Raw genomic sequence first — 24,948 nt, forward strand, 5'->3', positions numbered from 1 at the left:
ACAAATGGACACTGCTCAGATTGCTGGTTTAAGCATCCATAGCATCCCTATTCAGCACTGGCCCCCTTCAACCACTGTGTGTGTGTGTGTGTGTGTGTGTGTGTGTGTGTGTGTGTGTGTGTGTGTGTGTGTGTGTGTGTGTGTGTGTGTGTGTGTGTGGTGGGAAGCAGAGCTAAGGCTCCAAGGATCTGTAGTTTTCAAGGCCCAGGGGAGAGGTGTGGAGGGAATTACTCTGACCACCAACCACCACCAGGTGTTCTGCTGTGTGACTGAGAGGGTTGCTGAGAGATTCTACAACACTCCACACACACACACACACACACACACACACACGCATGCACACAAACACAACTCCCCCCCAACCCCACCCCCAGTCTGTTTGACCGGTGGTCGGTCCCGAGGGGGGTTCAGTCTCTTTGTCTGTTATTGAGTTAGTTGACCTGGTCCCTGATCAACATCAAATCAAATTGTATTTGTCACATGCGCCAAATACAAGAATTGTAACTCTCACCATGAAATGGCTTACTTACAAGCCTTTAAACAACAATGCAGTTTTGAGAATAATAAGAGTTAAGAAAAAATATTTACTAAATAAACTAAGGTAAAAATAAAAGACCAAGAATAAAATTACAATAACGAGGCTATATAAAGGGGGTACCGGTACAGAGTCAATGTGCGGGTGTACAGGTTAGTCGAGATAATTTAGGTAATATGTACATGTAGGTGGGTGTAAAATGACTATGTATAGATAATAGATAGTAAACAGCGAGTTGCAGCAGCATAAAAAAAAGGGGGCGGGGGGAGTCAAAACAAATAGTCCAGGTAGCCATTTGATCAGCTGTTCAGCAGTCTTATGGCTTGGGGTTAGAAGCTGTTCAGAAGCCTTTTGGACCTAGACGTGGCACTGCGGTACCACTTACCGTGCAGTAGCAGAGAGAACAGTCTATGAGTAGGGTGGCTGGAGTCTTTGGCAATTTTTGGTCCTTCCTCTGACACTGCCTGGTATAGAGATCCTGGATAGCAGGAAGCATGGCCCCAGTGATGTACTGGGCCATACGCACTACCCTCTGAAGTGCAACCAGTCAATGATGCTCTCGATGGTGCAGCTGTATAACTTTTTGAGGATCTGAGGACCCATGCCAAATCTTTTAGTCTCCTAAGGGGGAAAAGGCATTGTCGTGCCCTCTTCACGACTGTCTTGGTGTGTTTGGATCATGATAGTTTGTTGGTGATGTGAACACCAAGGAACATGAGGCTCTTAACCTATTCCACTAAAGCCTATCGATGAGAATGGGGGCGTGCTCGGCCCTCCTTTTCCTTGTAGTCCACGATCATCTGGTGGATGCTGGGTAAATGACATTAGCTGGTGGTCATTCCTTCCCAGTACTACACTAATTGTACAGCTAATACTGGGAGTTCTGCTATCCAGCCTGTTTGTTGGTGAGGCCTATCCTTCAGCCCCAGCCATATACCCCAGCTCAAGGCCTATCCTTCAGCCCCAGCCCTATACCCTAGCCCAAAGCCTATCCTTCAGCCCCAGCCCTATACCCCAGCCCAAAGCTTATCCTTCAGCCCCAGCTCTATACCATAGCCCTGGGTCTTACCTCTGTGCCAGGCTGCCCCAGGCTCCATGCTTATTGGTGAGGATGTTGAGTATCTTCTGTTTAAGCTGGTTGGCAGTCACATGGTCTCTGTGCTTGGCAGCGCTGATCAGGTGATCACACATCTTCTCCTCCTCCCTCCGATCAGCAGTGTACTGGGCACAGTTAGACTGATGGAGGGAACACAAGGAGCCATTTTATTATAAACATAGCCATGCTAATGCCATGCTAACATAATGCTAACCATGCTAAGCATTAAGATTATGCTAACACCCTGCTAACAAAATGCCAACACCATGCTAGGTGTTAACATTATGCTAAAACCGGACAGTATCCATCACTGGGATTTGATATTACTTGCACTTTGATTGTATGTACTTTTAAAGTAAGGTGTCCTTGAGTGTCTTGAAAGGTATCTGTCAAATATAACTGTCTGTCTGGTGTTAGCATGGTGCTAGCATGGCTATGTTATGTTTGTATTAATATGTCCTTGTGTTTCCTCCATTGCAATCCTGCGAAATTAGATACTGCATTCAAACATGTAAATGTGTGTGTGTCCTGCTAGGAAGCTACACAAAGTGTGTGGTGAGGGAAGATAAATGAAAACCATTCAATAGATCCACAGAGGAAATTATAGTGTGTGTGTGTGTTTGTGTGCACGTGTGAGTAGATATTATAGCATGTGCTGTTAAGGTTAACAGAGCCAATCTCTGCTCCACTACATCAGCAGGGAACATGTTAGTGAAGAGGGATTTAAACACTGTTGCCGTCTGCTAATGTCCTTTGTTTCACATGGAGAAAAAGAGAGGAATTTTTCCGTTAGAAAGCTTTAATCCCATCTGTTTACATAGGGGTCATAATAAACAATCTGTCCCTATATGTAACTAAACTGTGTCTGTGGATGAAGGGCAGGTTGGATAACAAAGAGAAGTAGCCTGTACTGTAGCCTACATGTATAAATGATCATTTGTGTGATGCGTTGATGTGTTATGTTGAAGTGGAGTCAGTGCCTTCGTACCAAACGGCACTCTATTCCCTTTATAGTACACTCGTTTTAACCAGGACCCATATGGCTATGGTAAAAAGTAGTGCACTATATATGGAATAGGGTGGGACTCACCCAGTGATCTCCTACAGGCAATGTAGAAGCATCTAAAAAGGTCATCTGGATTCTAGAGGAGCCGATCAGGATCTGACTTCATCTTCTCCCTGCTAAAATAAGATTGTCTTGCTGCATCGCCACGGGGCTGCTCCTTCCTGCTCATATACTCAATCTAATTTGCTAACAGAAGCTGGAAGTGAATTGAATTTCCGGCCCTATATTTGAATTGTGTCGGATATTATGCCTCAACATATTCTTCAAATGGCAGATAACTCAATCTCTGCTTGTCATCTCACGTTACTATGTGACGCTGTGACAAATATCAAACCTTATTTATCACTTAACAGGATATGAGGCTGCTGCTCTGACACCAACCTAATGTAAAAATGTCTATCTGTCTGGGGATAGAGGGTAGAGTGTGGGAGGGGTTTTGAGGGGTAATAAAGTAGAGACATGGCTGGATGAAAAGTGTAGACTGTCTAGAGTTGTCAGACAGAAGGGATGAGGCCAGAGGAGGGATGAGGGCCAGGTAATCTCTGGGTGTTTCTCAAATGGCACCCTATGGGCCCTGGTCAGAAGTAGTGCACTGTACAGGGAATAGGGTGTCATTTGAGATGCAGCCTCCCTCGCTACTGGTGACATTGCATATCTATCCGTCTCCTCCAGTTGATCTTGCAGGTCAAGGAGCCTCTAGCAGAGGACTACAGGATATCTAACAGCTGTTTGAGGAAGGCTGCTGCCCCAAGATAAGAAACCCATCACTCCTCACATGTACAAGCTACTAACAGAGGTAGAAGAAGGGTCTGTGTGTGTGTGTGTGTGTGTGTGTGTGTGTGTGTGTGTGTGTGTGTGTGTGTGTGTGTGTGTGTGTGTGTGTGTGTGTGTGTGTGTGTGTGTGTACTTGGGTAAGACACTTCCAATATGACTAGCGACTTTGTGTCATCCCACTCCCTACCTTTTCTTGATGATAATTAAAGAAAGTGAGAAAGAGATATAAATATATATATATTTATATACAGTGGGGCAAAAAAGTATTTAGTCAGCCACCAATTGTGCATGTTCTCCCACTTAAAAAGATGAGAGAGGCCTGTAATTTTCATCATAGGTACACTTCAACTATGACAGACAAAATGAGAAAAGAAATCCAGAAAATCACATTGTAGGATTTTTTATGAATTTATTTGCAAATTATGGTGGAAAATAAGTATTTGGTCACCTACAAACAAGCAAGATTTCTGGCTCTCACAGACCTGTAACTTCTTCTTTAAGAGACTCCTCTGTCCACTCGTTACCTGTATTAATGGCACATGTTTGAACTTGTTATCAGTATAAAAGACACCTGTCCACAACCTCAAACAGTCACACTCCAAACTCCACTATGGCCAAGACCAGAGAGCTGTCAAAGGACACCAAAAACAAAATTGTAGACCTGCACCAGGCTGGGAAGACTGAATCTGCAATAGGTAAGCAGCTTGGTTTGAAGAAATGAACAGTGGGAGCAATTATTAGGAAATGGAAGACATACAAGACCACTGATAATCTCCCTTGATCTGGGGCCCCACGCAAGATCTCACCCCGTGGGGTCAAAATGATCACAAGCAAAAATCCCAGAACCACACGGGGGGACCTAGTGGATGACCTGCAGAGAGCTGGGACCAAAGTAACAAAGCCTACCATCAGTAACACACTATGCCGCCAGGGACTCAAATCCTGCAGTGCCAGACGTGTCCCCCTGCTTAAGCCAGTACATGTCCAGGCCCGTCTGAAGTTTGCTAGAGAGCATTTGGATGATCCAGAAGAAGATTGGGAGAATGTCATATGGTCAGATGAAACCAAAATATAACTTTTTGGTAAAAATTCAACTCGTCGTGTTTGGAGGACAAAGAATGCTGAGTTGCATCCAAAGAACACCATACCTATTGTGAAGCATGGGGGTGGGAACATCATGCTTTGGGGCTGTTTTTCTGCAAAGGGACCAGGACGACTGATCCGTGTAAAGGAAAGAATGAATGGGGCCATCCATCAGCAAGGGCATTGAAGATGAAACGTGGCTGGGTCTTTCAGCATGACAATGATCCCAAACACATCGCCCGGGCAACGAAGGAGTGGCTTCGTAAGAAGTATTTCAAGGTCCTCTCCAGATCTCAACCCCATAGAAAATCTTTGGAGGGAGTTGAAAGTCCATGTTGCCCAGCAACAGCCCCAAAACATCACTGCTCTAGAGGAGATCTGCATGGAGGAATGGGCCAAAATACCAGCAACAGTGTGTGAAAACCTTGTGAAGACTTACAGAAAACGTTTGACCTCTGTCATTGCCAACAAAGGGTATTTAACAAAGTATTGAGATAAACTTTTGTTATTGACCAAATACTTATTTTCCACCATAATTTGTAAATAAAATCATTAAAAATCCTACAATGTGATTTGATGATGAAAATTACTTTTAATGAAAATTACAGGCCTCTCTCATCTTTTTAAGTGGGAGAACTTGCACAATTGGTGGCTGACTAAATACTTTTTTGCCCCACTGTATATATATATATATATATATATATATATATATATATATAGAGAGAGAGAGAGAGAGAGAGAGAGAGAGAGAGAGAGAGAGAGAGAAAGAGAGAGAGAGAGAAATATATATATAGAGAGAGTGAGAAAGAGAGAGAGAGCAGCTCTACCTGCTGTCTAAAAGAGGCATGACATTCCTCTAAACTGAGCATCTCCCTGAGTTCAGAAAACTGCTCCTTTCTCCTTTCCTTCTCAGGCTTCCTTCCATTTAATAAAGAATTCATTAGACACGGAAATTGGCATTACTAAAGACACTCTGTGCCCCAAACAGAACCCTATTCCCTATATGGTGCACTACGTTTGCCCAGAGACTATTGTGTCCCGATAAAAAAGTAGCTCACTATAAAGAAAATAGGGTGCCATTTGGCATGCAGATACTGTCTAATTACTGCAGACGACCTCTAATTCCTACAGAAATCAATAATGAGAGTGTTGGTGTTCTGATGCTTTGTAGTGAGAACAGGCAGTGTGTTTGATATGTGGGGTAAGTACCGTCTCTGGGGTAGACTCATTACACTGTTGGACGGGCTTAAAGTTAATAAAGACCAGATATGAATGAAGCTGGCGTATCATTTAGTCTGCTTACTAATATTGCTAGCAGGCTGGTTATTATAATCCCTTAGAGTGGCCTAATGATAGGGCCATAATCCTCCTGGAGAGACACAGGGACTACAGGAGTACTGAGCTGCTGCTAATCCAGCACTATTCTCTCACAGACCCGGGATGGCTCCCAAATGCCACTCTATTTCTATGGGCCCTGGTCAAAATTAGTGCACTATGTAGGGAACAGGGTGTCATTTGGGATGCACCACTGAAGTCAGTCACTCCAGAGCAAGGACTGGCGAGGCTGCTGTAGTCAGTTGACTAGGTTAGATTAGGTACTGTACCTCAAACTCAGCGTGTTTATGGACGTCTTCTGCTCTCTGTCTGTTGAGGATGAACTCTGCCTCGTTGGCAACACGCACGATGTGGTCCTTCATAGCATGACACAGCAATCTGGAACAGATACAGAACTCTAGGCAGTCAGTCAGTCAACACAAAGTATGCGGTCCTTAATAGCATGAAACAGAATCATGGAACAGACAGACAGAAAGACAGAATACTAGACAGTCAGTCAGTCAACACAATGATGTGGTCCTTCCTAGCATGACACAACAACCTGGAACACACAGAAATATAGACAGACACACAAACCCCTCCCTTCTGACCCTCCAACCTCATCTCCATCTCTCCCTGTCGTCTCTGGCCCTGATTGCCTCCTCTCCTCCCATGACTGACTCCTCAGCCTCCCTGGTGTACACTCCACCTGCTTCTACCCTCGCTTCAATCTTTTTAATCATCCAAAACAGCCAGGCTACTATGTGGAGATTTTATGCCATTTTACACCAAATTAGGTCTGCTTTGTTTCAATTACAAGGCTTCTGATACCCTCTTTCTGCATCACAAATGGCAACCTATTTCCATTATAGAGCCCTGGTTAAATGTAGTGTACTAGTGTACTATGCTATTTGGGAAGCATCCTCAGAACTGCATTCATCATACTAGTGTCAACCAGCTTTAAACTACAACTACACTGAGTTCTGAACAATTCTTTATCTCCTCTTATTTAGACCTTAGTGTTCTAAACTAGGATTGTAGTTAGCTGGTTAGTTTAGCTAGTTGGTTAGCTGATAGGTTAGAGAGCTCTACAGGACAGGTTGGTTAGCTGGTTGATTATAGTTCAGAGGACTGCAGCTGGTTGGTTAGCTGGTTGATTATAGTTCAGAGGACTGCAGCGGGCTGGTATGCTGGTTGTTTAGAGATAGCAGGTCTCCGTCCCAAATGGCACCATATTCCCTATATAGTGCACTACTAGTGCTGAGCGATTAACTGGAATTTCTGTTATTAACCAACTAATTGACTGACATTGGTTAAATTATTTGAATTTCATTTAGTTCTGCTTCTTTCTGTGAGCTCAATGAGCACATTGCGCAAATTCTCTAGAGATAAATCAAATCAAGCTCGAACTGTGCGATGTAGCAGGGAGTTGTTGTTTCCAACAGGCCAATATTCTACATAGTTCAGTGCAGAAAACGTGATAATTAACTACAACGACCATAATCCATTGCGTGCCTATTTGTCCGGTCTGTGTGTTTATTTTAAGCCTGCTACGTTAGGTTAGTGTGGGCAGACATGGATAGGGAGAGAAGAATGCACGATGGAGAGGGATTAGAGAGCAGTTGCTTCCTGAAAATACACAATCTAAGTGAATGATAGTTGGTATTCAGCAGTCATAAAAGTATTCCTTATTTCCTTTGAACAAACTCAAATTGCGATTTTGTCAGACAGCATAAACAGCAGCTGATTATGACTTGGAAGGAAATAAATAAGTAATCAAATAAAACAAATGTAAAATACACAACAACTGAAATATGTTATTAAAGTAAATCATTTGAATAAATTATTATTAAGTGATAAGGAGTAATGGGCAGTCACTTCCATCATGGGACTTTTATTCATTGTTTTATTCTGTGTTGTTACAGCATTCAACACACATAGCGCATTGTGCATGTTTTTTATTTATTTATTGAAACCAAATAAAAAATTGTTTAATAATCGAACCAAAACAACCTCAAAAATAACTATTCGCTCAGCACTACACACTACATAGGTAATAGGGTGCTATTTGGGACACAGCTCAGATGCAGGAGAAATGAGATCTGCCAGCAGCACCCTGGACAGCACCACGTGACAGAGCAGTAGAGTGATAGAGTAGCCGTGCAGCAGAGTGGCCCCCACTGAGTAAGGCTCTTTATCCAGGCCGGACAGGGGGCCTGGATAAAGAGGCCGGACAGGAGGTGCCTGAGAAGGCTAAGACTGTGCTGGGTTGGGAACAGTGAGGTTGCACTGGGGTATAGCTGGGGTATAGGGCTGGAGCTGGGCAGTTTGGATGTAAGAGGGTTACACAGACGGGTCACCAGATGGAGTTGGAGGCTGATCTGTTCTATAACACCCTGCCTGATCTGAGCCTGCTACACTCACAGAGAGGGGTGGGGAACACACAGATAGAGGGGAAACACTATTGTGTTGATATTGTTACATCACTCTGTCACACCAATCTTATTTACCTTAACCCCTATAGAGCACAAAAATTCTTACATGATACAGTACAGCACCCCACGCTCTAGGGGCCAGCAGCTTACTGCTAATCTATTGCTGCCACTGGACCTAACAACCTGTTCAGAGCTGGTGTGTGTGTGTGTGTGTATCAGAAATCCACAAGAGTCCTCACAAGGATAGTAAGGCAAGGAACTATCTCCCTCGTGAGGACATTTCCCATGTCCCCACGAGGACAAAGCCTATTTTAAGCTTAGGGGTTAGGGTTACAATTAGGGTTAGGGGTTAGGTTTAGGAGTTAGATTTATGTTCAGGGTTAGGTTTAGGGAAAATAGGATCTAGAATGGAAATACATTTTAGGACCCCACAAGGATAGTAAGACATATGGTGTGTGTGTGTCTGAACATGATACATACCTTCCCTCGTTGATGAGCTCGATGAAGGCGAGGCCGGCATTTTTCTGGATCGAGTTCTGCCACTCCTGAGACAGAAGGAAGAGAAGACAAGGAGAGGAAGATAGAAAGAGGAGCGGAGAGGAGAAACGTTGGATAGTTAGTTGTTTATACTGGCTCCATGGCTGTATGTCAGACAAAGCCTTCCACAAAGTTAAGTGAGGTGACCTTTTCAAGACGCTGGAGAGATTCCGTTTTGGCGAAAACCTTTTGACTTGGATTAGAATACTATATTACTCTCTGATAGCTTGCGTGTGTACTAACACCACCTACTTCAAATACTTACCCCTCTGCCACAGAATGAAACAGGGCTGTCTGATGTCGCTTTTGCTATTCAAACACAGTCTGTAAACAGTTCAAGACGTAAAAGCCCAGAGCTCATTACATTCTAATCAGCGCTACTAGGCGATGGCTATAAAAACATATCAATGGGCTAATTTTCAATAAAAATCACATGGAGGCAATAAAGTAACAATAACGTAGTAATAAAACAACAATTATGGAACACTTTGCCACGAAAGCTTCACAAACCCCAAAAAACATTTCCAAAACGAAAAAACCTGTACAATAAAATCCGCCCCTTTAATGCAATAAAAAGCGACAGCGTCTCTGAGAAACACATGGATCTCTCTGCAAGGCCAGTCTCAGTTGCAATTCAAATGGACATCGCACATTCGATTTTTTCTAATTGAAGTAACATAACAAAGAAGGCATTAAGGTCATTGAATCCTTTCAAAGAGATGTGCTGGCTATAAAAAGCTGAATCTCTGCCCTGCATGTGTGAGTGCGCCTGCTCTCTTCGGATGCATCCCAAATGGCAACATGTGCACTACTTTTGAGGAGAGCCCTATGGGCTCTGGTCAAAAGTAGTGCACTAAATAGGGAATAGGGTGGCATTCGGGACGAGATCTTCCTCTGTGAACAGATCGGTAAACACAGGAGAGATGTAATCGGGGATGAAACTGTATCCTCTGCCTTAAATACAGCCATTTCCTCCGTCCGCACACTGACAGATGACTGAGGAGAGGGGAGCCATCTACTGAGCCTAGAGCGGCTACGGCCCCAAGGCCACGGCACCCCCCACCCTCTCCCCAGCACCATCACTACCCTGTCTGGGAATGATTAAAAAGCCGTTTGGGAGCGGAGGAGAGGAGAGGGCCTTGCACTGTGGGATCCTGGGCTCTCTGCTCACTCACTGAGGAGCAAATGGAAGGGAAAACACAGGCCACAGTTCAAAATACAAAGAGAAAAAAATATATATATATAAAAGGGGAAAAGTTTCCCAGTTTTCAATGCTAGCCAAGTGTCAGGTATAAAACCAACTGAATCTCATGCATAGAAGAGGCTAACAAATTAGATTCTGCATCTCAGAAACAGTAAGAAAATCTCTGTAGTTCCACACCGCCTTTTGGAACAGAGGGTGAGGCTCTTTAGTTATGTGTAGCAGAAAAGCAAACATTGTTTGCGATGCAAAATCCAAAGGATTTCAGGATAAACATTTGTGAATGCAGATTGCCATTGTCTAAATAGTGTATGGTAGCACGTTAGTGCCATAGTTCCTGCAGTGTGGGACAGACTGCACCAGGCTAGAGAACACAGTTCCACCTCACATTACATTACGGTGAGAGAGACGGTGCTGATATGCTGGGCATCTGGTCTCCACATCTTTTCTCCTGACCTCTATCTCTCTCTCTGTCTCTCTCTCTGCTACATCATCCGCTGTTACTGATTTGAACAGGGCTCATGTTCGGCCCGTCTTCTGAAGATCTGCTCGTACTGCACTCACGTGACAAAAATATATACGGAAATCAAAGCAGATGTGTCTCATGCAGCGCCAGGAAAGGGACATCAGGTAGGAGGGGGAAAAACTCTGAACCGATGGGATCTTCTATCTTGTCTAACTGAGTTACAGTACAGTAAAATCTCTAGTTACCGTTACAGTGGGATGGAGCTTCAGATGTTTTCTTCCCTTGAGTTTTTTTCTGAGCAGCAGGGCTCCAAAGGGGCTGGGCTGTGACTGCAGGGATTTGGGGAAAGCCCATTATTGCCTGTTTGAATGGAATTAGGCCTGACATGCTACTCCAGGAGGAAGTAACATGATCCTTCATGTAGAGGCAGAGAAACAGAACCCAGAACCTCTGTCTATGTGCTGACCTGCAGAACCTCTGTCTATGTGCTGACCTGCAGAACCTCTGTCTATGTGCTGACCTGCAGAACCTCTGTCTATGGGCTGACCTGCAGAACCTCTGTCTATGGGCTGACCTGCAGAACCTCTGTCTATGGGCTGACCTGCAGAACCTCTGTCTATGGGCTGACCTGCAGAACCTCTGTCTATGGGCTGACCTGCAGAACCTCTGTCTATGGGCTGACCTGCAGAACCTCTGCCTATGGGCTTACTTGCAGAACCTCTGGTTATGTGCTGACCTGCAGAACCTCTGTCTATGGGCTGACCTGCAGAACCCCTGGTGATGGTCTAACCTGCAACAGAACCCAGAATATTTAGCTATGGGCTGACCTGCAGAACCCCTGGTGATGGTCTAACCTGCAACAGAACCCAGAATATTTAGCTATGGGCTGACCTGCAGAACCTCTGGTTATGTGCTGACCCGCAGAACCTCTGTCTATGGGCCGACCTGCAGAACCTCTGGTGATGGTCTGACCTGCAACAGAACCCAGAATATTTAGCTATGGGCTGACCTGCAGCCAGGGTAATGGGCGCGGCTCAGGAGCTCAGATAAGAAAAGCTGATAATCTGTGGTGTCTGGGAGTGTTTCACCTATGAAGATTATCCTATTGGTTCAGGGTTCCTGAATTTCAGAATTTTAAATTGTTTGTTACACACAAGCCTCTTGTTCCTCTGCAGCCGTCCATACTCCCAAACGTCAGTAGGCGTCAGGCAGACAGCAGTATTGAGGTATCTCAATCCAGGCTGAAGTCTTTTATCTGCTCTGCTCTCCACATCTGGAGGCTCTATGTCAGTAAATCTCCCAGGATCCACTGCAGATCATCTGTGTGTTTAATCTGTTACAAGAAACAGAGCTGTTTGACCTTCTCATTCACCAGGCCGTCTGTGAAGAGATACACAGTCTGCTGCCTATCCGAGCCCTATACAACCCCAGCCCCATACAGCCGTGTCCTAGCCCCATACAGCCGTGTCCTAGCCCCATACAGCCGTGTCCTAGCCCCATACAGCCGTGTCCTAGCCCCATACAACCGTGTCCTAGCCCCATACAGCCGTGTCCTAGCCCCATACAGCCTTGTCCTTGCCCCATACAGGTGTGTCCTAGCCCCATACAGCCGTGTCCTAGCCCCATACAGCCGTGTCCTAGCCCCATACAGCCGTGTCCTAGCCCCATACAGCCGTGTCCTAGCCCCATACAGCCGTGTCCTAGTCCCATACAGGAAAGTCACTACTGATGGAATCAGATCAGGATTAACAAGTTCCACTGTGCTCATCCCTGCCAGTGCTGCTGGATAAAGCTAGCTGTGGTTCCAACTCAGGCCAGCATATCCACTTTCAGCTTTGTTGACGGGTCGATATCTCAGGCTGGGTTTCATCCCAGGAGTCCCTAATGACAGGAACTATTGGAGCCGCAGTAATACTATCTGTGTCATGGGTGGGGGGAATGGGGGGGGTGACTCTGTGAGGGGGGTGTATGGCTCGCTGACACTCCCAGCCCTCAGTAAATCCAGGAGGTAGGAAGAGAAGGTAGACATCCCAGAGCCACAGTGATAGGTTAGCCTCCAGAAAGACAGACAGACAGAAGAGAGAGCAAGACTCAGGGAACATTCCCTCAGAAACTTCAAAAGAACAGCAGTAACAGCGGGATTCACTACTGCAAGGCTCGGGCAGTTGTGTGAATAGAGAGAGAGGAATGTTCCTTAATCTCAGCCTTCTAATAACAGATGCATGGGTATGTATGGGATCTGACGGGCTGACCTGCAGAACCTCTGGATATGGGCTGACCTGCAGAACCTCTGGATATGGGCTGACCTGCAGAACCTCTGTCTATGGGCTGACCTGCAGAACCTATGTCTATGGGCTGACGTGCAAAACCTCTGTCTATGGGCTGACGTGCAAAACCCCTGGTTATGGTCTGACCTGCAACAGAACCCAGAATATTTAGCTATGGGCTGACCAGCAGCCAGGGTAATGGGCGCGGCTCAGGAGCTCAGATAAGAAAAGCTGATAATCTGTGGTGTCTGGGAGTGCTTCACCTATGAAGATGATCCTATTGGTTCAGGGTTCCTGAAATTCGTAATTTCAAATGGTTTGTTACACACAAGCTCTGGGACCTGGGCACCGCACCTCCTACTGCAGCCTCCATCCCTGCAGACTGGATACTTAGCGAGAGAGGCACCATCTAATGTCTTCCTTATGGACTCACTGACTGGCCCTGCAGACAGAAGGTATGTTAACTATCTCCTATTCTGTTCTTACTGCTACATTGGGACTGTGACCCGTTGAGATGTAAAAGACTTAACCAATGGTTTATATATACACTAGATGACTGATAGAGGATGATGTCTTGACACTCCCCCAACGTCGTAAAAATATTTGGGAAGCTATAGAAATGCATTTATTAATGTCTACATTTGTTTTTGACACATTTATTCTATTACAGACACCTTAATGCATACTTTATGTGAGCTAAACATAAACATAAAAAAATATATTTAAAACAAATCCTTAAAGTATATATTTTTTTAGATTACTAATGTTACTGTCTACACTACAAGAACAACTACTTAAATACATGTAATTTTGTCCTTAAAACATTTATTTGAAATACTGTAGAATTCCATTCACTGCTCCTAATATGGCCGACTGGTATCTTCAAAGCCTCTCAATGGCCAATACTTTGCCTTCAGAAGTATTCACACCCCTTTACTTTTTCTACATTTTGTTGTGTACAGCATGAAGTTCAAATTCATTACATTTAGATTTTGTGTCACTGATCTACACACAATACCCCAAAATGTCAAAGTGGAGATTTATTTGTAGAACATTTTAGAAATGAATAAACACTGTAAAGCAGAAATGTCAAAGAGTATTCAGCACCTTTATTGTGGCAAGCCGAAATAAGTTCAGGAGTAAAAATGTGCTGAACAAATCGCATATTAAGTTACATGGACTCATTCCGTGTTCAATAATAGTGATTAACATAATCTCTGTTCTCCACACATACAATTATCTGTAAAGGTCCCTCAGTCGAGTATTGAATGTCAAACACAGATTCTACCACAAAGACCAGGGAGGTTTTTCAAACCTCACAAAGAGCACCGATTGGTAGATGTAAAAATATATCATAATACACATTTAAAAAAGCTGACCCTGAATATCTTTTTGAGCATGGTGAAGTTATTAATTAGGCTTCTGATGGTGTATCCATACACCCAGTCACTACAAAGATACAGGCGTTATTCATAACTCAGTTGCAGGAGAGGAAGGAAACTGGTCAGGGATTTCACCATGAGGCCAATGGTGATTTATAAAAAGTTACAGAGTTTAATGGTTGTAATTTGAGAAAACTGAGGTTGGATCAACAACATTGTAGTTACTCCACAATACTAACCTAAATTATAGAGTGAATTGAAGGAAGCCTGTACAGAATAAAAATATTCCAAAACATCCTTAAGTAATATTGCAAAAGGTTTTTGCAAAGAAATTAACAATTTGTTCTGAATACAAAGTGTTATGTTTGTGGCAAATCCAACACAACACATTACTGAGTACCACTCTTGCTATTTTCAAGCATGGTGGTGTTTGCATCATGTTATGGGTATACTTGACATTGGCAAGGACTATGGAGTCTTTTTAAATAAAAAGAAACAGAATACAGCTATAAGCATAGGCAAAATCCTAGACGAAAACCTGGTTCAGTTTGCTTTCCAACAGACACTGGGAGACTAATTCACCTTTCAGCAGAACAATAACCGAAAACACAAGGCCAAATCTACACTGGAGCTGCTTACCAAGATGACATTGAGCGGCCTATTTACAATTTTGACTTAAATTGACTTGAAAATCTATGGCAAGACTTGAAAATGTCTGTCTAGCAATGATCAAAAATCTACTTGATAGAGATTGAATTTTTTTTTAAATAATAATGGGCAAATATTGTACCATCCAGGTGTGCAAAGGTCTTAGACTTACCCCCAAAATACTGACAGCTGTAAATGCTGCAAAAGTGCTTCTAAAAATTATTGATTCAGGGGTTATGAATACTTGTGTAAATTAAAAAATACAATTTCATTTTTTTTCTCACTTTGTCATTATGGGGTATTGTCTGTAGATGGGTGAGAAAAATAATAGATTTAATGGATTTTGAATTCAGGTTAGAACAAAACAAAATGTGGAATAAGTCAAGGGATATGAATACTTTCTGAAGACACTATACATCATTGGGCTTAACTATAGAGGAGGTGATCAGTCCCACATGAGGTGGAGCTGATCCACTATGAGGACAGGGAGGAGATCAGGGGACAGGGAGGAGGTAAGGAGACAGGGAGGTGGTAAGGGGACAGGGAGGAGGTAAGGAGACAGGAAGGAGATATGAGGACAGGGAGGAGGTAAGAGGACAGGGAGGAGATAAGGAGACAGGGAGGAGATAAGGGGACAGGGAGGAGGTAAGGGGACAGGGAGGAGATAAGGGGACAGGGAGGAGATAAGGGGACAGGGAGGAGATAAGGGGACAGGGAGGAGGTAAGGAGACAGGGAGGTGGTAAGGGGACAAGGAGGAGGTAAGGAGACAGGAAGGAGATATGAGGACAGGGAGGAGGTAAGAGGACAGGGAGGAGATAAGGGGACAGGGAGGAGATAAGGGGACAGGGAGGAGGTAAGGGGACAGGGAGGAGATAAGGGGACAGGGAGGAGATAAGGGGACAGGGAGGAGGTAAGGAGACAGGGAGGTGGTAAGGGGACAGGGAGGTGGTAAGGGGACAGGGAGGAGATAAGGGGACAGGGAGGAGGTAAGGGGACAGGGAGGAGATAAGGGGACAGGGAGGAGATAAGGGGACAGGGAGGAGATAAGGGGACAGGGAGGAGGTAAGGAGACAGGGAGGAGATAAGGGGACAGGGAGGAGGTAAGGGGACAGGGAGGAGGTAAGGGGACAGGGAGGAGATAAGGGGACAGGGAGAAGGTAAGGAGACAGGGAGAAGGTAAGGAGACAGGGAGGAGGTAAGGAGACAGGGAGGTGGTAAGGGGACAGGGATCTGGTAAGGGGACAGGGAGGAGATAAGGGGACAGGGAGGAGGTAAGGGGACAGGGAGACGGTAAGGAGACAGGGAGGAGAAATGAGGACAGGGAGGAGATAAGGGGACAGGGAGGAGGTAAGGGGACAGGGAGGAGAAATGAGGACAGGGAGGAGGTAAGGGGACAGGGAGGAGGTAAGGGGACAGGGAGGAGGTAAGGAGACAGGGAGGAGGTAAGGAGACAGGGAGGAGGTAAGGAGACAGCGAGGTGGTAAGGGGACGGGGAGGAGATAAGGGGACAGGGAGGAGATAAGGGGACAGGGAGGAGGTAAGGAGACAGGGAGGAGGTAAGGAGACAGGGAGGTGGTAAGGAGACAGGGAGGAGATAAGGGGACGGGGAGGTGTAAGGGGACAGGGTGGGGGTGAGGACTGATCACAGAGGGGTGTTCCATGAAATTAGTCCCTTTGGGTACTGTAACTTTGAATTTTTTTATAATTTTTTATTTCAACTAATTTTAACATTATCATGAAGAACACATGTTCTATTGATTTTTTTTTCCCATCTCAAGAGATTACATTTAAAAAAAATACTATAGTAAATACCTACAGTTGAAGTCAGAAGTTTACAAACACCTTAGCCAAATACATTTAAACTAATTTTTCTCAATTCCTGACAATTCCTAGTAAAAATTCTCTGTCTTAGGTCAGTTAGGATCACCACTTTATTTTTAAGAATGTGAAATGTCAGAATAATAGTAGAGAGAAGGATTTATTTCAGCTTTTATTTCTTTCATTACATTCCCAGTGGGTCAAAAGTTTACATACACTCAATTAGTGTTTGGTAGCATTGCATTTAAATTGTTTAACTTGGGTCAAACGTTTCGGGTAGCCTTCCACAAGCTTCCCACAATAAGTTGGATGAATTTGGGCCCATTCCTCCTGACAGAGCTGGTTTAACTGAGTCAGGTTTGTAGGCCTCCTTGATCATACATGCTTTTTCAGTTCTGCCCATACATTTTATATGGAATTGAGGTCAGGGCTTTGTGATGGCCACTCCAATACCTTGACGTTGTTGCATTTGGCCACAACTTGGGAAGTATGCTTGAGGTCATTGTACATTTGGATGATCCGTTTGCGACCAAGCTTCAACTTCCTGACTGATGTATTGAGTTGTTGCTTCAATATATCCACATAACCACAACATGATGCTGCCACCACCGTGCTTCATGGTTGGGATGGTGTTCTTCGGCTTGCAAGCCTCCCCCCTTTTGCTCCAAACATAACGATGGTCATTATGGCCAAACAGATCTGTTTTTGTTTCTCCAAAAATAACGATCTTTGTCCCCATGTGCAGTTGCAAACCGTAGTCTGGCTTTTTAATGGCGGTTTTGGAGCAGTGGCTTCTTCCTTGCTGAGCGGCCTTTCAGTTTATGTCGATATAGGACTTGTTTAACTGTGGATATAGATACTTTTGTACCGGTTTCCTCCATTATCTTCACAAGGTCCTTTGCTGTTGTTATGGGATTGATTGGCACTTTTCGCAAAGTACGTTCATCTCAAGGAGACAGAACGCGTCTCCTTCCTGAGCAGTATGACGGCTGCGTGATCCCATGGTGTTTATACTTGCGTACTATTGTTTGTAAAAAATAACGTGGTACCTTGGTACCAGGCATTTGGAAATTGCTCCCAAGGATGAATCAGACTTGTGGAGGTGTACAATTATTTTTCTGAGGTCTTGGCTGATTTCTTTTGATTTTCCCATGATGTCAAGTAAAGCGGCACTGAGTTTGAAGGTAGGCCTTGAAATATATCCACAGGTACACCCACAATTGACTCAAATTATGTCAATTAGCCTATCAGAAGCTTCTAAAGCCATGACATCATTTTATGGAATTTTCCAAGCTGTTTAAAGGCACAGTCAATTTAGTGTATGTAAACTTCTGACCCACTGGAATTGTAATACAGTGAATTATAAGTGAAATAATCTGTCTGTAATCAATTGTTGGAAAAACTACTTGTGTCATGCACAAAGTAGATGTCCTAACCGACGTGCCAAAATTATAGTTTGTTCAAGAAATGTGTGGAGTGGTTGAAAAACAAGTTTTAATGACTCCAACCTAAGTATATGTAAACATCCGACTTCAACTGTATTTAGTCCCAAATAAAGTAACAGGGCTGACGATTTCATCTTAAATCAGCCATAAATCCCCTTGTGACAGGGAGAATTGTTGTGTTCAACACGAAGGGGAAATTGAATGCAAGCTTCACAATGTTCTTTTAATTGTTAAAATATTTGTAGCCTGCCATCTATGGTTAGCAGGGTTAATGTGTTATGCTCAACCGACTCAGATCTCCACTTTTTTTTTTACCTTTAATTCATTTATCAAAGCAACAAAATAACTAGGGCTTTAGAATGATGTGAAAACGTTGAGAAATATTGGGGTTCAGTGGGTTAAAATCTTTAGAATTTTGGCACTTTAACAAGTATAAAAAAATCAGATTTATTGAGTTTTCAAAGTGGTCTATATTAAAGGGTACTTCATTCCTAAATGGAATATTGGTGCAAAAACTCTATTTAAAATATCAATTGGATGCAAAAGGGACTCCTTTCGTGGAACGACCCAGAGAACTAGAGCTGGAAGCATCCTCGTCTTCAGAGTCCATCACAGGAAGGAGGGAGGCGAGAGGGAGAGAAAAGGAGGGAGGAAGAGGTAGAGACAAGAGAACGGAGGCAGTGGAGGGAAGAGAGGGATGTGGGAGGAAGGAAGAAGCAGAGAGGGAGAGAAAAGGAGGGATGTGTGAGGAGAAAGAGAGAATCTCACCTGAGAGCAGAGCAGCATGACTAGTTCTACTACGGAGGTGCTGGACTTCATACACACCAAACCTGGTAGGAGCAGACAGGACAGGACGAGACAGGGTTAGAAGCAGAGTTGTCATACAACACACAGGACAGTTTGACTTGGCTCAACAGTTCCTAGCGCCTTCATATAAGTCACTGCGAAACCTCTCCATTGACAGGTGGGAGGGGCTAACATTGTACTCATTACCAGAGAAGAAGACACTCTGGACGACTCATTATAGGTTGGTGGGGCCAGGACCCGTTGGCATGGTTGCATGAAGATGTCAGTCAGTGTGATTGACAGCATGAGTAAACAACCAGAGATGAGATGTCAACATGTTTATAAATACACAGACAGAGACCATCTCATGCATGTCAAACATCTCTTCCGTTTTACCGTTGATGCAAAGAAAGAGCTTGCCAGGATTGGAAATGGGAAATTACATGTTACAATAATAAAACAATATAGCTGCCTACAAACCACTGAGATAGAGACAGTGACAAAGTGTGTGTAACAAATGGCACCCTATTCCCTCTATATTGAATTCATGTTGACAAGAGGCCTATGGAGTGCACTACATAGGAAATAGGGTGCTATTTGGGATGGAGACAAAGTGTACTGTTGTATAATGTGAATCTTGCACAGCACTGAAACAGTCTGAGCCTCTAAGACTGTTGTAAACAGGGGATGTTACCTGACCCTCTCTAGTTCACAGACAGCTACAGATGACCTATCACACACACACACACACACACACACACACACACACACACACACACACACACACACACACACACACACACACACACACACACACACACACACACAGCTGACCTCTTGTGACTGCAATGACCAGTTCTCCCATCACTCCGCTCTCTCTGACACAAGGGGTCAGGTGGTAGGGTGACCCTGGCCCCTAGCGCCCCGGCCATACTCTGGTATGCTGGCCTAATGACCATGGACCCTGGCCGTACAGTGGTACACAAACTATATGTGTTCTGTTTAAACAGGCTCTACCCCTCTGACCATGCCTTTCCTGTGAGCAGGGCAGAGTTAAATCAGTGGGGTGAATGTGGCATTGTGGAGCAGTGTACTGGTAGGGGGAGGAAGGAGTGGAAAGGCAGAGAGAGGAGAGGTAGGAAGGGGGAAGGAGAGGAAAGGAACGAGGGAAGGAGAGGAGAGGAGAGAGGGAAGGGGGAAGGAGAGGAGAGAGGGAAGGGGGAAGGAGAGGAGAGAGGGAAGGGGGAAGGAGAGGAGAGAGGGAAGACCATCACAACGACAGCTCTGTTAGCCCAGGGGCCTCCCTCTCAACTCCAAGTGTATCATGGGCCAGGGGCCAGGCCAGGATGTCTGGGCATGATTACCACACTGACAACATGTCTAGAGAGGGGGAGAGGAGGGGTGATGAGGAGAGAAGGCGAGGAGAGGCGAGGGGGGTGGGTGAGGGGGCACTTGGGGCGTGACCCCGGATAATTTGAGTGATGTATGGCTGGTAATTACTACTAAATGGAGAGACTTTCCACCAGGGCCCTGATTCAGGAAAAACAGCCACTTTTCCTTGGTAAAAGTCTGGGCAAAGCATCTCAAAGTAGGAGTGCTGATCTAGGATCAGGTCTCTACTGTCCATGTAATATTATTAATAATGAACTATAAGGTAAAACTGATCCCAGACCTGATCCCAGCATTTGTACTATGGTATGCTTTATGAATACTGGCTCTATTGTGTTGATGAATTGTGTTGTGTTTGCCTGGTTTGTACACAGTCAGTGCTCAGCATGCCAGGTGTGTGTGTGTGTGTGTGTGTGTATCTGTCAGCTTGGCCAGCGTTCTGACAGAGAGGCAGAGTGAAGGGATCAGACAACATTCACACCTTTCAACTCTCCATTAATTGTTTATTGTGTGTGTGTGTGTGCCTGTGTGTGTGTGTGTGTGTGCGTGCGCCTGTGTGTGTGTGTGTGTGTGCCTGTGTGTGTGTGTGTGTGTGCCTGTGCCTGTGCCTGTGTCTGTGCCGTTGTGTGTGTGCCTGTGCCTGTGTGAGTGCATGTGTGAGTGCATGTGTGAGTGCATGTGTGTGTGTGTGCATGGTAGCCCTCTCGGGCTACATTACTAGACATCCAGCAGTGACACAGCAGCCAGTGGACAGACAGAGGGACAGGAGAAGACAGACATACTGAGGGATAGACAGTAGGACACACAGAGACACTATACAACACCTATACCTTCTATGAGCAGCTCCTGACCATGGCTTCCCAACAGGGTCCTAGAGAGGAACGGTGCAAAGTCCACAAAGATCTCCCTGAGCAGGGGGGCCACCTTCTCCAGCGCACGCTCCAACTTAGTAGTGATACTGTGTGACAACAGAGCAGGGAGAGAGAGAGAAAGAGAGAGAGAGGAGAAAGACAACAGCAAACAGATGAGAATAAGGTTGGCTAGGGTTGAGCTGTGAGCAGAGCAGAGTAGAGCCCTCCACCTGGGTTAGTACATGAGAGTTAGAACATCCTTTCAAATCAAATCAAATGCTATTTGTCACATGCGCCGAATACATCAGGTGTAATAGACCTTACAGTGAAATGCTAACTTACAAGCCCTTAACCAACAATGCAGTTTAAAGAGAATACCCCCCAAAAAGTAAGAGATAAGAATAACAAATTATTAAAGAGCAGCAGTAAATAAGGAGCTAAACTCAGCGGGAAAAGAAACGTCCTCTCACTGTCAACTGCGTTTATCACTTAACATGTGGAGATACTTGTATGAACATAACAAGACTCAACAACTGAGACATAAACTGGACACGTTCCACAGACATGTGACTAACAGAAACAGAATAATGTGTCCCTGAACAAAGGAGGGGTCAAAATCAAAAGTAACAGTCAGTATCTGGTGTGGCCACCAGCTGCATTAAGTACTGCAGTGCATCTCCTCCTCATGGACTGCACCAGATATGCCAGTTCTTGCTGTGAGATACCACTCTTGCTGTGTTACCCCACTCTTCCACCAAGGCACCTGCAAGTTCCCGGACTTTTCTGGGGGGAATGGCCCTAGCCCTCACCCTCCGATCCAACAGGTCCCAGACGTGCTCAATGGGATTGAGATCCGGGCTCTTCGCTGGCCATGGCAGAACACTGACATTCCTGTCTTGCAGGAAAGCGTTGGAGCCAGTGTAGTACGATTCGATCTTAGTCCTGTATTGACGCATTTCCTGTTTGATGGTTCGTCGGATGGCATAGCAGGATTTCTTATAAGCTTCCGGGTTAGAGTCCCGCTCCTTGAAAGCAGCAGCTCTACCCTTTAGCTCATTGTGAATGTTGCCTGTAATCCATGGTTTCTGGTTGGGGTAGGTACGTACAGTCACTGTGGGGGCTAAATTTTTGCTTGTAAGCAGGTCAGATTTGCCAAATGGAGGGCAAGGGAGAGCTTTGTATGCGTCTCTGTGTGTGGAGTAAAGGTCCTCTATAATTGTTTCCCTCTGGTTGCACATTTAATATGCTGATAGAAATTGGGCAAAACTGATTTAAGTTTCCCTGCATTAACTTCTTGGTGACAGGGGGCAGTATTTTCACATCCGGATGAAATGCATGCCCAAATTCAACTGCCTGCTACTCATCCCCAGAAGTTAAGATATGCATATTATTAGTTGATTTGGATAGAAAACACTCTGACGTTTCTAAAACGGTTTGAAACATGTCTGCTACTTATGTAGCAGGCGAAACCCAGAGGTCACTCTCTTTTCAATGTTTTCATTGGGAATCCAGATTTCTAAGGGACCTTCTTGCAGTTCCTACCGCTTCCACTGGATGTCACCAGTCTTTACAAATTGGTTGAGGTTTTTCCTTTGTGTAATGAAGAAGTAGCCCTGTTCAAAACGAGGGTCACTTCAAGTGTACTGTTTGTTCGAGGCGCGTGACCAGAAATGTTGTTTGAAAGGTTGACCAGAAAGGTTGTTTCTTCCTGTATTGAACACAGATCATCCAGTCTTCAATTTCATCGATTCTTTACTTTTAAAAAATTTCTAAAGTTGTATTACAAAAGTAGTTTGAAATGTTTTGGCAAGGTTTGCAGCTAACTTTAGAGATATTTTGTAGTCACGTTGAGCAAGTTGGAACCGGTGTTTTTCTGGATCAAAATCGCCAAATAAATGGACATTTTGGACATATATTGACAGAATTCATCGAACAAAAGGACCATTTGTGATGTTTATGGGACATATTGGAGTGCCAACAAAAGAAGCTCGTCAAAGGTAAGGGATGTATTATATTTTTATTTCTGCGTTTTGTGTCTCGCCTGCATGGTTGAAATAGGTTTTCTCTCTTTGTTTACGGAGGTGCTACCCTCAGATAATAGCATTGTTTGCTTTTGCCGAAAAGCCTTTTTATTTGGTATCTTACATGTGTGATTTCATGAAAGTTTTGATTTTTATAGTAATTTATTTGAATTTGGCGCTCTGCATTTTCACTGGCTTTTGGCCAGGTGGGATGCTAGCGTCCCACATATCCCAGAGAGCTTAAAGTCCCCGGCCACTAGGAGCGCCACCTAGCAGAACACTAAGTCCAGGGCTTGAAAGTAAACCATTTCATTGGTAGCACTAGTGCTCTTAATTAAGAAAAGATATCACAACACTTGGGTGAACTGTTGGAACACAGCACTGTTGGAATCATAGAAATACAATGATTATTCTAATTCTATGGTTGGTGTTGTTTGGAATGACAACAAATGAAAAAGCCACGTAGGAGTTATGATGGGCTAGGAACCAAAATGTTGGCCAGTGTTTCTCAGGGGACTCTAATCACATTTGAATAGATGTTGCATTTAGACAAACAACATGCTGATCTACACCACTGCTAGCAACCTCTATTAGAGCTAACATTTGCTTTGCCCTAGCTAGTGCATTTAGCTAAATAGCGTTTAGCTAGCTAGTTAGCGAGTAGCATTAACGATTAGCATTATTTTAGGCACATGCCAGCTTCCTTAGACTAACTAACTCAAGTTCTGCAAAGAGCAATATCCACAAACTAATAGGAAAATAGGAAAAATGTGGATTTATATTAAGAAGCTACATGGAACGTAGCATCGTTCTTGTTCAGGAAGAATAGTGCATGAATTGACAGCATACTGAGAGAATAAACAGAATAGAGGAATTGTGTGTGTGGCCCTAGAACTGGAAGAAAGCAGTGGCAGGTGGCAGCCTGTCTTGTTTGAGCAGTGTTGAGTGTTGCAGCTAAATATTGTTAGGTATTGCATTTTTTGGTGGATTTTCTTTTAGTTGCACTGGTGTCGGTGTCACCGTTTAGAGCCCAGATAGTGTCACACAGCCTAGTAAAGTTCTTCATGAGTCCAACCAAACACGAGACCCGACCCGGGACCTGAGCGGGTCCAAAATGTCAACTTTTCCCTCTGGGTTGGGTCCAGTTTTATTGTCATCAGGTGTCGGGTCTATGTAATTACAGCTGATAAACCCTAGTGGACACAAATGGACCCGACCATGGCCATAGCATATTTATTTTACTCTAAGGTGAATTTATTGACTTATAGAAGGCCTAGCCAACATATGAAGTCCTATTTGTTAACCAGAAGAGCAACTTGGTTGATAAACATATTTTTTGTGTCACTCAGGTCCAAATCAGGTCTGGTCTAGACAAGGACCCATTAGGGTACAGGTTGGGTATAGATCGGGTTGTCGGGTCAATTCAGGTTCGGGTTCCGGGTCCGGGTCCTGCTTTAAAAAATGATTGGGTCTGTTCATGTCCGGGTCTGATTGTTCTCGGGTCCGTTCGGGTCCAGGTCCAACATTTTGGACCCGAGAAGACCTCTACAGCTTAGTGTCTAGTAGTATCGATCTACAGACTGGGAAGGAGGGGGCATGCAACCTACAGGAAGCATCTAAAAGCAGAGACATACTGCCGTGAGCCTGTAGCCTGTCCACCAGCATAGAAACATACAGAGACAGACAGACCGACAAAAAGCGAGAGAGAGAGCAAGAGAGAAAAAATAGCGCGAGAGAGAGAGGATTGGCCTAGGAGGGAATAGCAGCAGAGTGTGTTCTGCCCCTTGGCCTCCTGGGAAGAATACGAAGGTGAAGGGATGAGTGCATCAGTGA

The 24,948-nt window shown here is 44.5% G+C and overlaps 1 protein-coding gene across 1 annotated transcript in view; it reads right to left on the bottom strand.

The window, feature by feature from the left end:
* Positions 1-24,948, bottom strand: part of LOC109904820 (neurobeachin) — a 335,275-nt gene that overhangs the window by 181,512 nt on the left and 128,815 nt on the right. Inside the window, exons 37-41 of the mRNA XM_031791425.1 lie at positions 21,074-21,201; positions 18,837-18,898; positions 8,784-8,848; positions 6,159-6,267; positions 1,605-1,771 (exon numbers count right to left, since the gene is read on the bottom strand). Of these exons, the coding sequence (XP_031647285.1) occupies positions 1,605-1,771; positions 6,159-6,267; positions 8,784-8,848; positions 18,837-18,898; positions 21,074-21,201 (531 nt within the window). The remainder of the gene's footprint in view (positions 1-1,604; positions 1,772-6,158; positions 6,268-8,783; positions 8,849-18,836; positions 18,899-21,073; positions 21,202-24,948) is intronic.

This window comes from Oncorhynchus kisutch, linkage group LG15 (assembly GCF_002021735.2).
Source record: "Oncorhynchus kisutch isolate 150728-3 linkage group LG15, Okis_V2, whole genome shotgun sequence".
Classification (NCBI taxonomy): domain Eukaryota; kingdom Metazoa; phylum Chordata; class Actinopteri; order Salmoniformes; family Salmonidae; genus Oncorhynchus; species Oncorhynchus kisutch.